This window comes from Mastomys coucha, unplaced genomic scaffold (assembly GCF_008632895.1).
Source record: "Mastomys coucha isolate ucsf_1 unplaced genomic scaffold, UCSF_Mcou_1 pScaffold16, whole genome shotgun sequence".
Classification (NCBI taxonomy): domain Eukaryota; kingdom Metazoa; phylum Chordata; class Mammalia; order Rodentia; family Muridae; genus Mastomys; species Mastomys coucha.
This window is the reverse complement of record NW_022196898.1, coordinates 25,930,212-25,943,103: the sequence shown is the minus strand read 5'-3', so window position 1 is coordinate 25,943,103 and position 12,892 is coordinate 25,930,212. Positions and strand designations below refer to the sequence as shown.

General features: G+C 35.6%; 1 protein-coding gene across 4 annotated transcripts in view; it reads right to left on the bottom strand.

The window, feature by feature from the left end:
• Positions 1–12,892, bottom strand: part of Fstl5 (follistatin like 5) — a 654,438-nt gene that overhangs the window by 87,928 nt on the left and 553,618 nt on the right. For all 4 annotated transcript variants that reach the window (XM_031374116.1, XM_031374118.1, XM_031374119.1 and 1 more), the window contains one exon: positions 5,580–5,729. In XM_031374116.1, coding sequence (XP_031229976.1) covers positions 5,580–5,729 — 150 coding nt within the window. The remainder of the gene's footprint in view (positions 1–5,579; positions 5,730–12,892) is intronic.

Genomic DNA, 12,892 nt, shown 5'->3' with positions numbered 1-12,892 from the left:
GTGTAGATGTACCACAATTTCTGTATCCACTCCTCTGTTGAGGGACATCTGGGTTGTTTCCCGGTTCTTGCTATTATAAATAAGGCTGCTATGAATACTAGCTCTTCTTAATTCCCATTAATTTACCTACATTCCAGAGACTGCCCCACCTGGGGATCCATTCCACATACAGTTACCAAACTCAGATACTATTGTGGATTCCAATAAGTACTTGCTAATAGGAACCTCAGATAGCTGTCTCCTGAGAGGCTCTGCCCGTGCCTGACAAATACAGAAGTGGATGCTCAGAGTCATCCATTGGACTGAGCACAGGGTCCCCAATGGAGGAGCTAGAGAAAGGACCCAAGGAGCTGAAGGGGTTTGCAGGTCCATAGAAGGAACAACAATATCAACCAACCCTGCCTCCTCTCCTCCCCCGCCCCTGAGCTCCCAGGGACTAAACCAGAGTACACATGGATGGACCCATGGCTCCAGCCATATATGTGGAAGAAGATGGCTTTGTTGAATAGTAATGGAAGGAGTGGCCCTTGGTCCTGTGAAGCCTCCATGCTCCAGTGTAGGGGAATGCCAGGGCAGGGAGATGGTAGTGGGTAGGTGGGTAGGTGAGCACCCTCATAGAAGCAGGGGGAGAGAGGATGGGTTAGTGATGTCCAGAGGGGAAAGTGGGAAAGGTTTGAAATGTAAATAAAGAAAATATCCAATAAAAAAAGAAAATTTTCTATATTCACTTTGTTGAATGACTGTGTCTTCCCTTCACCAGAATTCTCAGTGGAATTTCTGAGGGTGAAGAGCAGGAGTTATGACCATCATGGACTTTTGCTTATCTAAGAAGACCTTTATTTTCTCTCATGTATAGAAGACAATTTTTGTTTTGTTTTCTGGATTTCTTGGTGGATTGATTCTTCCTTCTTCCCTTCTTCCTTCATTAATTTACATTCTCTTTTATATACTTTCACAGATTAATTATTTATGTTGATAGTGTGTGTATTTCTATTTGTATATGTGAGAACACACACATGTTTGTGCATGAATGCAATTGCTGGAGGAAAACATTGAGTATTTTTCTCTACCACCCCAAGTTTTAATCTCATCATACAGGCTCTGTTACTAAACATGAATGTCGCCATTTAGCTACCTGTCAGGCTAAAGAGCTTCTGAAGTATAGCTCTCTCCACAGATCATGTCTCAACACTGGACATGTTCAGCTTCCTTACTTTTATGTGGATGCTGGATATTCACATTCAAGTCCTCATGCTTGTCCAGCAGGGGTCTTATCTTTGCTTTAATAGGTTTAATAATTTCATCTTACTTTGATTAATTCTTGTTAACTGAGTAGCTGAGGAGCCCTTGTCACTTTTATTACTACTTCTAAGAACCATACAGAACTGCAAGTATACAAAACATCAAGCTGTTAGCCACTTTGAACTTTTTCTCAGAGACTAATGAACCCCGGGGAAATTGTATTGGTGGTTTTCATTGATGGTAAAAATGTTGACCCATTTATTATTTCTCTACATATCCTAACATCTCATTTCTACAGCTTTTGCTTTTGAAATTTTCAGTCATTATATCTTTCAGAAGTGTGATGTCTATCACCCTTAGGTGATATTTATGTATCTTTTGTCTTTTTGGTCTTGAATTTGTTTTGTTGTGGTTTTTGTTGTTGTTGTTGATGATGATGCTGTTGTTTCACTTCATCACCCTCAACCATTTTGATTGTCTTAAGTTCAGTGTTTCTAAAGTGTTATACTTTCCAATGCCTAACAATAGCTTGCAAAAAAATTAATACTTTTATTTAATGTGTGTTGTGTTGTGTATATGTGTAGACATGTGCATAAGTATGGCTACATGCATGATGTAGCTCATATGCAGATATCGGAGGTCAAGTTTGTAGAGTATACTGTGTCCTCCCATCGTGTATGTGCTGGTAATTCAACTTAGGGTTGTCAGCAAGGGCCTGCACCCAGTAAACATACCCACCAGCATTTTTATAATATTTAAGCATTTTTTGCTGCTTTCCATTCTTCGTTAAATGCCAGTACAACTCAACCTTAAACAGAAAGAATATCCTTTTGAGAGTTAAATTTTAATATATTACATGTATGCTCATTACTTTGCTCATTTGTATGTGAAATTTAATGCTTAAGTAATTTTTCTCATTCCAAATGTAAGCAATTTCAATTTTAGTTTATTTTGTGGGAAATCTCTGAAAAAAATGGACAAAGAAACCAAACTAGGCTGTGTTATTAGTTTTTCTTGTAGGTCTGAATACTACCTAAAAGATTGATTTTCTCCTACTCAATCTTTCAGACATGAGGGTTCCCTTGCCTCTTGTGCTTATCTCTGCGGAAGGCTGTAGCTCGCCTCCTCTCACTTCTTCCATGCAAAGATTCACCTGCCTCTCCAAGTGGCTTTGCCTTGATATTGAATATTGCACTAAACAATTATTAATTCAGAACTTCTTTTTCAGAAAATGGGGTTAAAATGTGGTTGCCTTTATATAAACTGTTACTTATAATTGTTTAAGCATTTACTTTAATCTGAATAAGTTTTAGGTTATATGTTATAATTTTTGGTTTCAAAGGTGATTACAATACAAACATTGTTTTGACATTCAAAAGTACTTATACCCAGTTTTCAAAAAATGTACTTTAATATAGAATTATGGAAAAGAACATCACTAAGGAATTGTCTTTCTAATTTCACTAACAGTGTTAATAGTACTGCTTGTTAGAATTTTTAAAATATGTTTTCATAAAAATCAACCACTAATCCTATCACATGCTATTTTAAAATGGTTAAACAGTATGATGTTTCAAAATTTAACTGTTAAAATTAAACACATATACCCAACTCTAAAAAAATGTTTCTTTTTATATGTTATCTAATATATTGCATCCATTTTCGTATATGTATAACTGGATATGTATACTGAATTGTATATATGATCATATACATACAATTTTATACATAGCTATGTAATTCAATATACCTATGTACAACAAAAGAAACCACAAATATATAGCTACTGGCAATATTCATACTAATCAAATTTGAATGTGTTTTTAACTATCCATTATTTTACACAATTAAAGCAATTGCTGATATGTGTGCATGTGCGTGTGTGTGTGTGTATGTGTGTGTGCGTGCATGTGTATGTGTGTGTGTGTGTGAAAATAAGTTACTTAACATATATCATTTACTCACCCAGAACACATGTACTATGTCACTATGATATATTTGTAGATATAGTTTACCACTAGGTGCATCACAGCCTTTTACTTAAGTCTTTTCATCATTCTAGACAATTTGTTTTGTGAAAAAAATTCAAAATTATGAGTTAGGAGCACCTATGTCCACTAACAATATCTCTGCAAATTTGTGCCTATAGAAAACTAAGAATGCCTTAATTGTAGGTTTTGACATTATGTTTGGTTTAACATGGATGGATATACAAATATCCATATACAAATGATCCATAATCATGAATCATTAATTCTAGTAAATTTCTTATAGCAGAATAATAATGCAAACATAGCCTACATGAAAATAAAACTCTGCTGCAGTAATAACTACTAGGCCTAGGAACCAGAACCAAATAATCCATATTATACATTTCTATTCATATAATATCCACAATCTGGCAAAAGATATGGTGACAAAAACATATATAATTATCTATTTAGGTAGGATGTATTCTGATAGAGTGATGAAGATATAATTATTTCAATATCATAAAGAGATTTCCTTTGAAGTCACTAACTATTCTTTATCCTAAGGGTAAAACTTGAGGCTAAAAACCCACTAGATTCATAATTGTATCAGAATGTACCTTTCTCTGATTTCAAGTTGCATAAGATCTTATGATTTCCTAGTGTTTCATAGCTATAACACACACTAAAAAATAATATGATTTATGTGGTAATTGCATAGCATTTGGCCATTTTATTATCCATTACTTCTATTAATTTTTAATTTGACATCATTGTCTGAGGGCAAAATTCTATGAATAATAAGTGATACTGGCTTTGCCCACATTTGAATATCTAGTAGGAAATATATATTCAGCAAGTGTCGGTCTCTATTTAAAATTGAATTTAAAGACCAGCTTGATTAGTCTCAGATCATACATTTAATTTTAAAATTCTGGCTAGAAGACCTGACCATTTCCAATCAAATGCTTCTAATTTACACTGACCTACCTCAGAGTAAATCAAAATAAAACTACTCTTGTCAAAATTCAACAGCCTTCAAATCCTACGCAAATTAACTGTAACATTCAGGCTATTTGTTCTCACATTATGTAAGGGAGGATTAAATTGGATCTCCATGATAAATGTATAATCCTGGAAACCTTAGAATTTTCTAGTTGAATACCTGTTCATAATTTTATTCAAGATTTTATTATTCATTTTCACATCAGAAACTGAACCATTAGACTCAATGTCAGCTCAGAACTTAGATTCTGACAGGCACCAGAACTTCATCTTAGAATCAATGCCATTCATTTATTTATAGCCAACATATTTTACAGTAGCAATTAATCCATGATCATAGCATAAATAGATTACTGGATAGAAGGATGGTTGGATGGATGGATGAATTCAGGCGAAGTTGTTAATAGCAGAACTATTTGTATTTGTGTTTCTAAGTTATTTTATTCCTTTAGATAAGAATCAAGATGTGTGTGTGTGTGTGTGTGTGTGTGTGTGTGTGTGTGTGTGTGTGTGTAAATTTCATAAAAATATTGACTTTAAAGTTTAACTATACAGATGATAAAAGGGACAATTGGACATTACTTTCTCTAAGGCACTTTGAGAATAAATAGGTGATAGATAATGTGTCTTTTTTTTTTCAAGACAGGGTTTCTCTGTGTAGCCCTAGCTGTCCTGAAACTCACTTTGTAGATCAGGCTGGCCTCCAACTCAGAAATCTGCCTGTCTCTGCTTCCCAAGTGCTGGGATTAAAGGTACGTACCACCACAGCTCAGCTGATAATGTGGTTCTTAAGATGTAATGGTCTAGTCTGAATGCTATACATGCATGAACTTATTTTAGCTTTCAATGTAACACTAAAGTGGATATAATTATTATTCCCATATGTATCTGATAATGCAGGACTAAGTTTTTTTTTTTCTGTACTATGGTCAATGATCTTAACTTTCCAGGTCCAAATTCTGGATACAGATACCAAAGATACAATACCTTCTGTATGCTATTTTATGTTTGAACTTTGGCAAATTGGCTCACAACCTAGTATTGGAAGTAGGATTGGAAGTAAGAGATAAAATATGATGGTTCATACTGCAGACATAAAATAAACATGTTATGAATCCATCATCATAGCAGAGTCTATTAAAGGGTGTCTTCTGTATCATTGACCTACAGGCCTGTTTTATAATTAATAGTCACCTAACAAAATTTCATAACTTCTGAAATTTTGTGGTGAATATTACTGTTGTAAGGAACCATGTTTGTAATGACAATTAAATATCAGCAAATAACTTAGGCTGTAGATACTCTAAGACAGAAGCAAATATGGATTTTAAGTTTTATTTTCATAAACACCCATCATCATACCTGAACAACTTTTTGAGACTGCACATCAACAATCAAGATTCTGTCCAAAGTTGGCTGAGCAACATAAATGAACTTGTCTTTGACATTAACAGCAGATGCCCACACACATCTCTGCACTTCATCCTCTTCAGCTTTGGGACAGACTTCATCCTGCATTTTAGGAAGCAGAAAAACAAATTTACATTCTAAATCATGACACAGTAATGTCAGTACCCTGAGTAAAATTAATGTTTGGTAATTGAGAACACTCAATATCAATTAGTAAATGTGCAAATAAAAAGGGATTCAGAAAAAAATTAAGCTTATTGCGTAAAAATTAACAGAAATGAGACTCCTATAATGTGATTACAGGTCCCCAGTCTATGTGAAGAAGCAGGAGAAACAAACAAACAAACAAACACCCTGAGATGATTTCCCATGATTAGGGAGAATGTGTGTCTTGTAGAGAAAACTGGGAAAATACCCAGATGCATGTAGAAAAGTCCAGAGCAGACTGGACATGGCCATCCTACAGAACACGAATTATTGAGAAAGAAAATAATGAAAATAGCCAAGGCAGGAAGAAAATTCTTTCCATTATAGTCTGAATGATTAAGGGGTATTTGGGATATGGGAAGCCTGTGAAATACAATAATCGGCATGTATGATTAGGGGATGAGGGTGCCTGGAGGCTAGCATGGATTTAGATAAGCTGAAAAGCACCACAGGTATATGCCAATAGAGTAATGAGTCCCTTCTACCAAAGACAAGGAAAATGACATTTCTTTTGGCAGACAGAACCTATTTTACAATTTCTGAGGAATGCTGACTTTTATCTCGCTGCCAGAAATCCTTCTCTAGTCCAACTTCAGCTGACCCTTTACTCAATTTTGGACCAATTCAAGTAGGCTTGAATTTTGTGGGGGTAATGGGGAACCATTTGGGCCTCATACCCAGTTACTGATTTCCTGGTAAAAGCCAAACGCTTTTCATTTTTACCTCTTTTTTATTAACTTAACAGTTTAAGAAAATCATAATAAATCTAATTTTCTCTCATGACCTCCTACTGTCAAGAGTTTTCAACAGGAAAAAAAAACATGCAAAAATGTAGTTTCTCCCTCTCTTCTTTTCTCCTTTATAATAATAGAAAATATATCCTTTTTTCACGTACTACATACCAACAACAGTTTCCTCTCTCTCCTAGCATCCCCACAATGCCTCTTTTCTCTAGATCCTTCCCCCCTCTATTTTTACTTCAGAAAAGAGCAGGTCTCCAAGAGATGGCAGCAAAATAGGACAAATCAAGATAAGACAAGGCAAAAGACCTCATATCAACAGACAAGGTACATAAATGGGACCAAAAGGGTATCAAACACAGTCAAAAGAGTCAGAGACGAGCCTGGTCCCACTGCTAAGATACCACCCCCCATATATACAAGATATACCAAGCTAACGTGAAACAATTCCAGAAACTACCTCATTAGACTACAATTCTGACTGCACGCACATGAACAACAAGCTGTTGAATAACCACTGGAGAGATTTACAATTGTTAACTAATGTTTACTTTCTTTCATTGTATCTTCTTGCTCACTCTTTGCACATTATCAAGTCCCAAATGGCATTAGCATACTTGCTTTCTTCTCTAATTCACAAGAAACATTGTTCTATGGATACTGCATTTAATGTCCACATTTAAAAGATTTAGCAATAGCAATGATAAAACATAAAAGTAACAGTAGACATACATGATTATATTTAATATCTAATAATACAACATAGCTTGAATAACCAGGCCAGTACAGGTAATTTTCATGTTTGTCTTACAATTTGGAATATAGTGGACATACCAAAGCACTTTGTAATAAGGCTGTTACTGTTAGGGTCTACTTTTTTTTTGTTTGTTTGTTTTTGTTTTTTTTGGTTTTTTAGAGACAGGGTATCTCTGTGTAGCCCTGGCTGTCCTGGAACTCACTTTGTAGACCAGGCTGACCTCAAACTCAGAAAGCTCCCTGCCTCTGCCTTACAAGTGCTGGAATTAAAGGCATGTGCTACCACTGCCAGGCAACTCTTTACATTTTGTAACATCAGTAACTTCAAGGAGGACCTCAAACATCCACCAGTTCAAATTAGCTCATCTTGTAACATTGGGGAAAATTCTACTTTCCTGTTGTTTAAAATATAACATTATTTACAGTAAATCCTGTAAATAGCCTGTAATTCAAGCAGTCAGTGTTGAATAATGTACACACCTGTGGGTTAGGAAATGAACTTTGTTCAATAACTTGTAGCACAATGGCTCTTTAGCAATGGGATCACAGAGAGTATTGTGGTAGGTTAAGGAAGTCATGCGAACCTGGAGGCAGACCCTCTTTAAAACAGAGTCTAATTTTGAAATTTTACTTGTCAAATCCCACGAGACACCTGAGTCACTTTTCTTTAGAACTGTATGAAATGTCAGTTGACAAGACCCTATTTTTTCTTTTGTTTGCTTTGCTTTGCTTTGTTTTATGTTTTTAAGCAATAAACACCAGATAAAATATTTATGGAGGTACAATGCACTGGGAGGGATGTTGGACCTGAGGTGACATCTGATGCAAGGCCCTGGATATAGGGAAATTGTTTACAAATGCATTGCTCTTGTGTAACATCGCCCCACTAAATCTGAAGAAGTAATGCAAGTGTGAATAACCTGACACATAGCTGTCAGCCAAACAACTGCCAGACCAGAAGCAATTTCCACAGTTTTTGTCTGCTTCACAAAGATTCAACAGGAAAATAAACTGCTCAGCTGGGAATGATTTTCTATTTGTATGCCATTACCAAAAGACACCCCTGGCCACACTTGCAATCATTTTTACAAAGCCATTAGGAGCTTCCACAGACACCTTAGATTTCATTTACTTTGCTTTATGTCATTATTTCTGAGTAAAGACTGTTAGATCCCATTTAATAAAAACACAACTCTCTTTCAGATTATATGTATTAATACTTATATTTGTGGATGGCAATTATAGAGAAATGTTATTCACATGTATTATACATTTAATGGGAAAAGACAAAAATTGCCAACAATAAAAATAGCATTAAGATAATATATGCTAATGGAATAAGAGTTGAAAAGATAAAGATAATTCTGTTCAAAATTAGAACTTATTCTGGTTGAGTCAACTTCAAATTAAATTTTGCATTTCCTGTACATCTATTATGTTACTCCAAAACATGAAAGGTCTGCAAGATTTATGCAGGTTATGATAGAATTTTAATTTTATGGTTTAATACTGCTATTGGTGCCTCCTTTTCTGGACCTTAATAACTCAAAGAAGAAATTACATCCACTTGTTTTATCTTGGGAACTTATCATTTTATTTTTTTATACTAATTACCCATTACAGTGATTTGGTATCAAATGCCTACTTTACCATCCTTGCTCCTATCTTCATATTCCTACCTTCAGAAAAATCTTGTATCATTACCCTAGGAAAAGACATCATATTTGCATTAAATACTTCCATGTTTTCATCACTCAACAGGTTCCTGTCAAGGTTTGTCTGCTTTCCCATGAATTTCTTCCTTTCTTTCCATCCTTCCTTTCTTCCTTCCTTCATTCCTTCCTTCCTCTCTCCTTCCCTGTCTTCCTTCCTTTCTTCCTTCTTTCTTATATCCCTTCCTTCCTTTATTGCTTTCATTTTTCTTTTTAGATAAATTCTCAAATAACTCAAGTTAATCTTGAACTCACTATGTAGCCAAAGATAGCTTTGAACTTCTACTCTTCCTGCCTCTATCTTCTGTCAGTATAAGTATCACCCACTGTACCTGGCATCTGCTGTTGAAGACTACATCCAGGGCATCACATTTACAAGCCAAGCTCTGTAGTAACTGAAGTACATGTCCATGCCTCCAGAGTACTTCTTGCTTCTCTTTCTGACCTTAGGATACCTTTCCACAGTTTCCTGATTTCAGCAAGATTTATAGTACATTTTCTCCTCAAAGTTAAACTACAAACTATGGACAACCTAATTGAATCTATTTGCTTCTTTACTCCAAATATTCATCATATTTTACTCAAACCATTTGGAACATTCTAGAATGCTACTTTCTTTTCCTGACTGCATTGGTCTCTGCAATGACCAAGGCCAATAGAATAATGATCCATAGGAGATAAAAAAGTAGGTCAGTTCAAAATAACTCTGATGTTGGTTTAAATTTTAAGAGTCTGGCCAAAGTTTTGTTTTGTTTTGTTTTTTTACTTTTAGCTTATCTACACAAAGCATAATTTGGGAAAAATTTCCTGGAGATAATTATCTCAATTCCAAGTGCACTACAAAGCTTAAGATATAATTACATCAGAACTCTATATAAAGTAGGAGTTCCATGTTCCATAAAGATTGGTATTATAGAGTAATTTTAAAAAGGCTCAAAATAGGCTCTGACCCAGGGATTCAGGTGAGATCACCATTATCTCTCTGGTTACTTTCTAAGGCAGGACCAGCCAGGAGGCACAGGCCTCAGAAGCAGCAGGGAAGATGGGACAGGATCCTTTCTACCTCTGTCTACACCTAGAAGGGACAGCAAATCCCTAGTTCTCTCTGCACCTTCCACACACTCAGAGAGCCTGTCTCCAGAGTGTCCTCTGACCCCAGGACTCAGGAGGGATGACTGATCCACAGCCCTCTGCGAATGGGTTTTACCATAGGAGAGCTAATCTCCCAGAAGTGCTGACACAGGCTTACAGACCCACAGGAAGAACAAGCTCCAGATACAAACTGCAAGACCATCTAACACCAGAGATCAACAGATGGCAAAAGGCAAAAGCAAGAATCTTACCAAAAGAAACAAAGACTACTTGGCTTCATCAGAACCTAGTACTCCCAACACAGCAAGTCCTGGATATCCCAAAACACCAGAAAAGCAAGTTTTAGATCTAAAATCATATCTCACAATGGTGATTAAGAAATTTAAGAAAGACATAAATAGCACCCTCAAAGAAATACAGAAGAACACAGGTAAACAGGTTCAAGCCCTTATAGAGGAAACACAAAAATCCCTTAAAGAATTACAGAAAAGCACAACCAAAGAGGTGAAGGAATTGAACAAAAACATCCAGGACCTAAAAATGGAAGTAGAAAGTGTCAAGAAATCACAAAGAGAGACAACTCTGGAGATAGAAATCCTAGGAAAAAGTCAGGACACAGATGCAAGCATCACCAACAGAATACAAGAAATAGAAGAGAAAACCTCAGCTGCAGAAGATACCATAGAAAACTTTGACACAATAGTCATAGAAAACACAAAATGCAAAAAGTTCCTAACCCAAAACATCCAGGAAATCCAGGACACAATGAGAAGACCAAACCTAAGGATAATAGGAATAGAAGAGAGTGAAGACCCCCAACTTAAAGGGCCAATAAATATCTTCAACAAAATTATAGAAGAAAACTTCCCTAACCTAAAGAAAGAGATGCCCATGAATATACAAGAAGCCGATAGAACTCCAAAGATACTGGACCAGAAAAGAAATTCCTTCCACCACTTAATAGTCAAAGCACTAAATGCACAAAACAAAGAAAGAATATTAAAAGCAGTGAGGGAAAAAAGGTCAAGTAACATATAAAGGCAGGCCTATCAGAATTACACTAGACTTCTCTCCAGAGACTATGAAAGCTAGAAGATCCTGGGCAGATGTCATATAGACCCTAAGAGAACACAAATGCCAGCCCAGGCTACTATTCCCAGCTAAACTCTCAATCACCATAGATGGAGAAACCAAAGCATTCCACAACAAAACCAAATTTACACAATACCTTTCCACAAATTCAGCCCTTCAAAGAGTAATAAATGGAAAACTCCAACAAAGGGAAACTACATTCTAGACAAAGGAGGAAAGTAATCTTCCAACAAAACCAAAAGAAGATAGCCACATGAACAGAATTCCAACTCTAACAACAAAAATAACAGGAAGCCACAATTACTTCCCCTTAATATCTATTAATATCAACGGACTCAATTCCCCAATAAAAAGGCATAGAATATCAGACTGGGTACATAAACAGGACCCAACATTTTGTTGCATACAGGGAACCCACCTCAGTGACAAAGACAGATACTACCTCAGTTAAAAGGCTAGAAAATAATTTTCCAAGCCAGTGGTCCCAAGAAAAAAGCTGGAGTAGCCATTCTAATATCGAATAAAATTGACTTTTACCCTAAAGTGATCAAAAAAGATAAGGAGGGACACTTCATACACATCAAAGCTATGATCTACCAAGATGAACTCTCAATTCTGAACCTCTATGCTCCAAATCAAAGGGAATCTACATTCATAAAAGAAACTTTACTAAAACTCAAAGCACACATTGCACTGCGCACAATAATAGTGGAAGATTTCAACACCCCACTCTCTGAAATGGACTTATCATGGAAACAAAAACTAAACAAAGACACAGTGAGACTAATAGAAGTTATGAAACATGAATTTAACAGATATCTATAGGATTTTTTATCCTAAACCAAAAGGATATACCTTCTTCTCAGCACCTCATGGTATCTTCTCCAAAATTGACTAAGTAATTGGTCACAAATCAGGCTTCAACACATACAGGAAGATTGAAATCAGATCTGCTCCTCAATAATAACATAAACAATAGAAAGCCCACATACATGAGGAAGCTTTACAACACTTTACTCAATGATAACATGGTCAAGGAAGAAAGAAAGAAATAAATTATAACCTTTCTAGAGTTTAATGAAAATGAAGCCACAACATACACAAACTTATGGAACACAATGAAAGCAGTCCTAAGAGGAAAACTAATAGCTTTAAGTGCCTCCAAAAAGAAACTAGAGAAACCATAAATCAGAAATTTGACAGCATATCTGAAAGCTCTAGGACAAAAGGAAGCAAATTCACCCAAGAGGAGTCAAAAGCAGGAAATAATCAAACTCAGGGCTGAAATCAACCAAATAGAAACAAAAATAACTATATAAAGAATCAACCAAACCAGGAGCTGGTTCTTTGAGAAAGTCAACAAAATAGATAAACCATTAGCCAGACTAACTAGAGGGCACAGAGATAGTTTCCTAATTAACAAAATCGGAAATGAAAGGAGAGATAACAACAGACAGAGAGGAAATCCAAAAAATCACGAGAGCCTACTACAAAAGCCTATACTCAACAAAACTGGAGAACCTGGATGAAATGGACAATTTTCTAGACAGATACCAGGTACCAAAGTTAAATCAAATTCAGATCAATGATCTAAACAGTCCCATATCTGCTAATGAAATAGAAACAATTATTAATAGTCTCCCAACCAAAATATATATATATATAT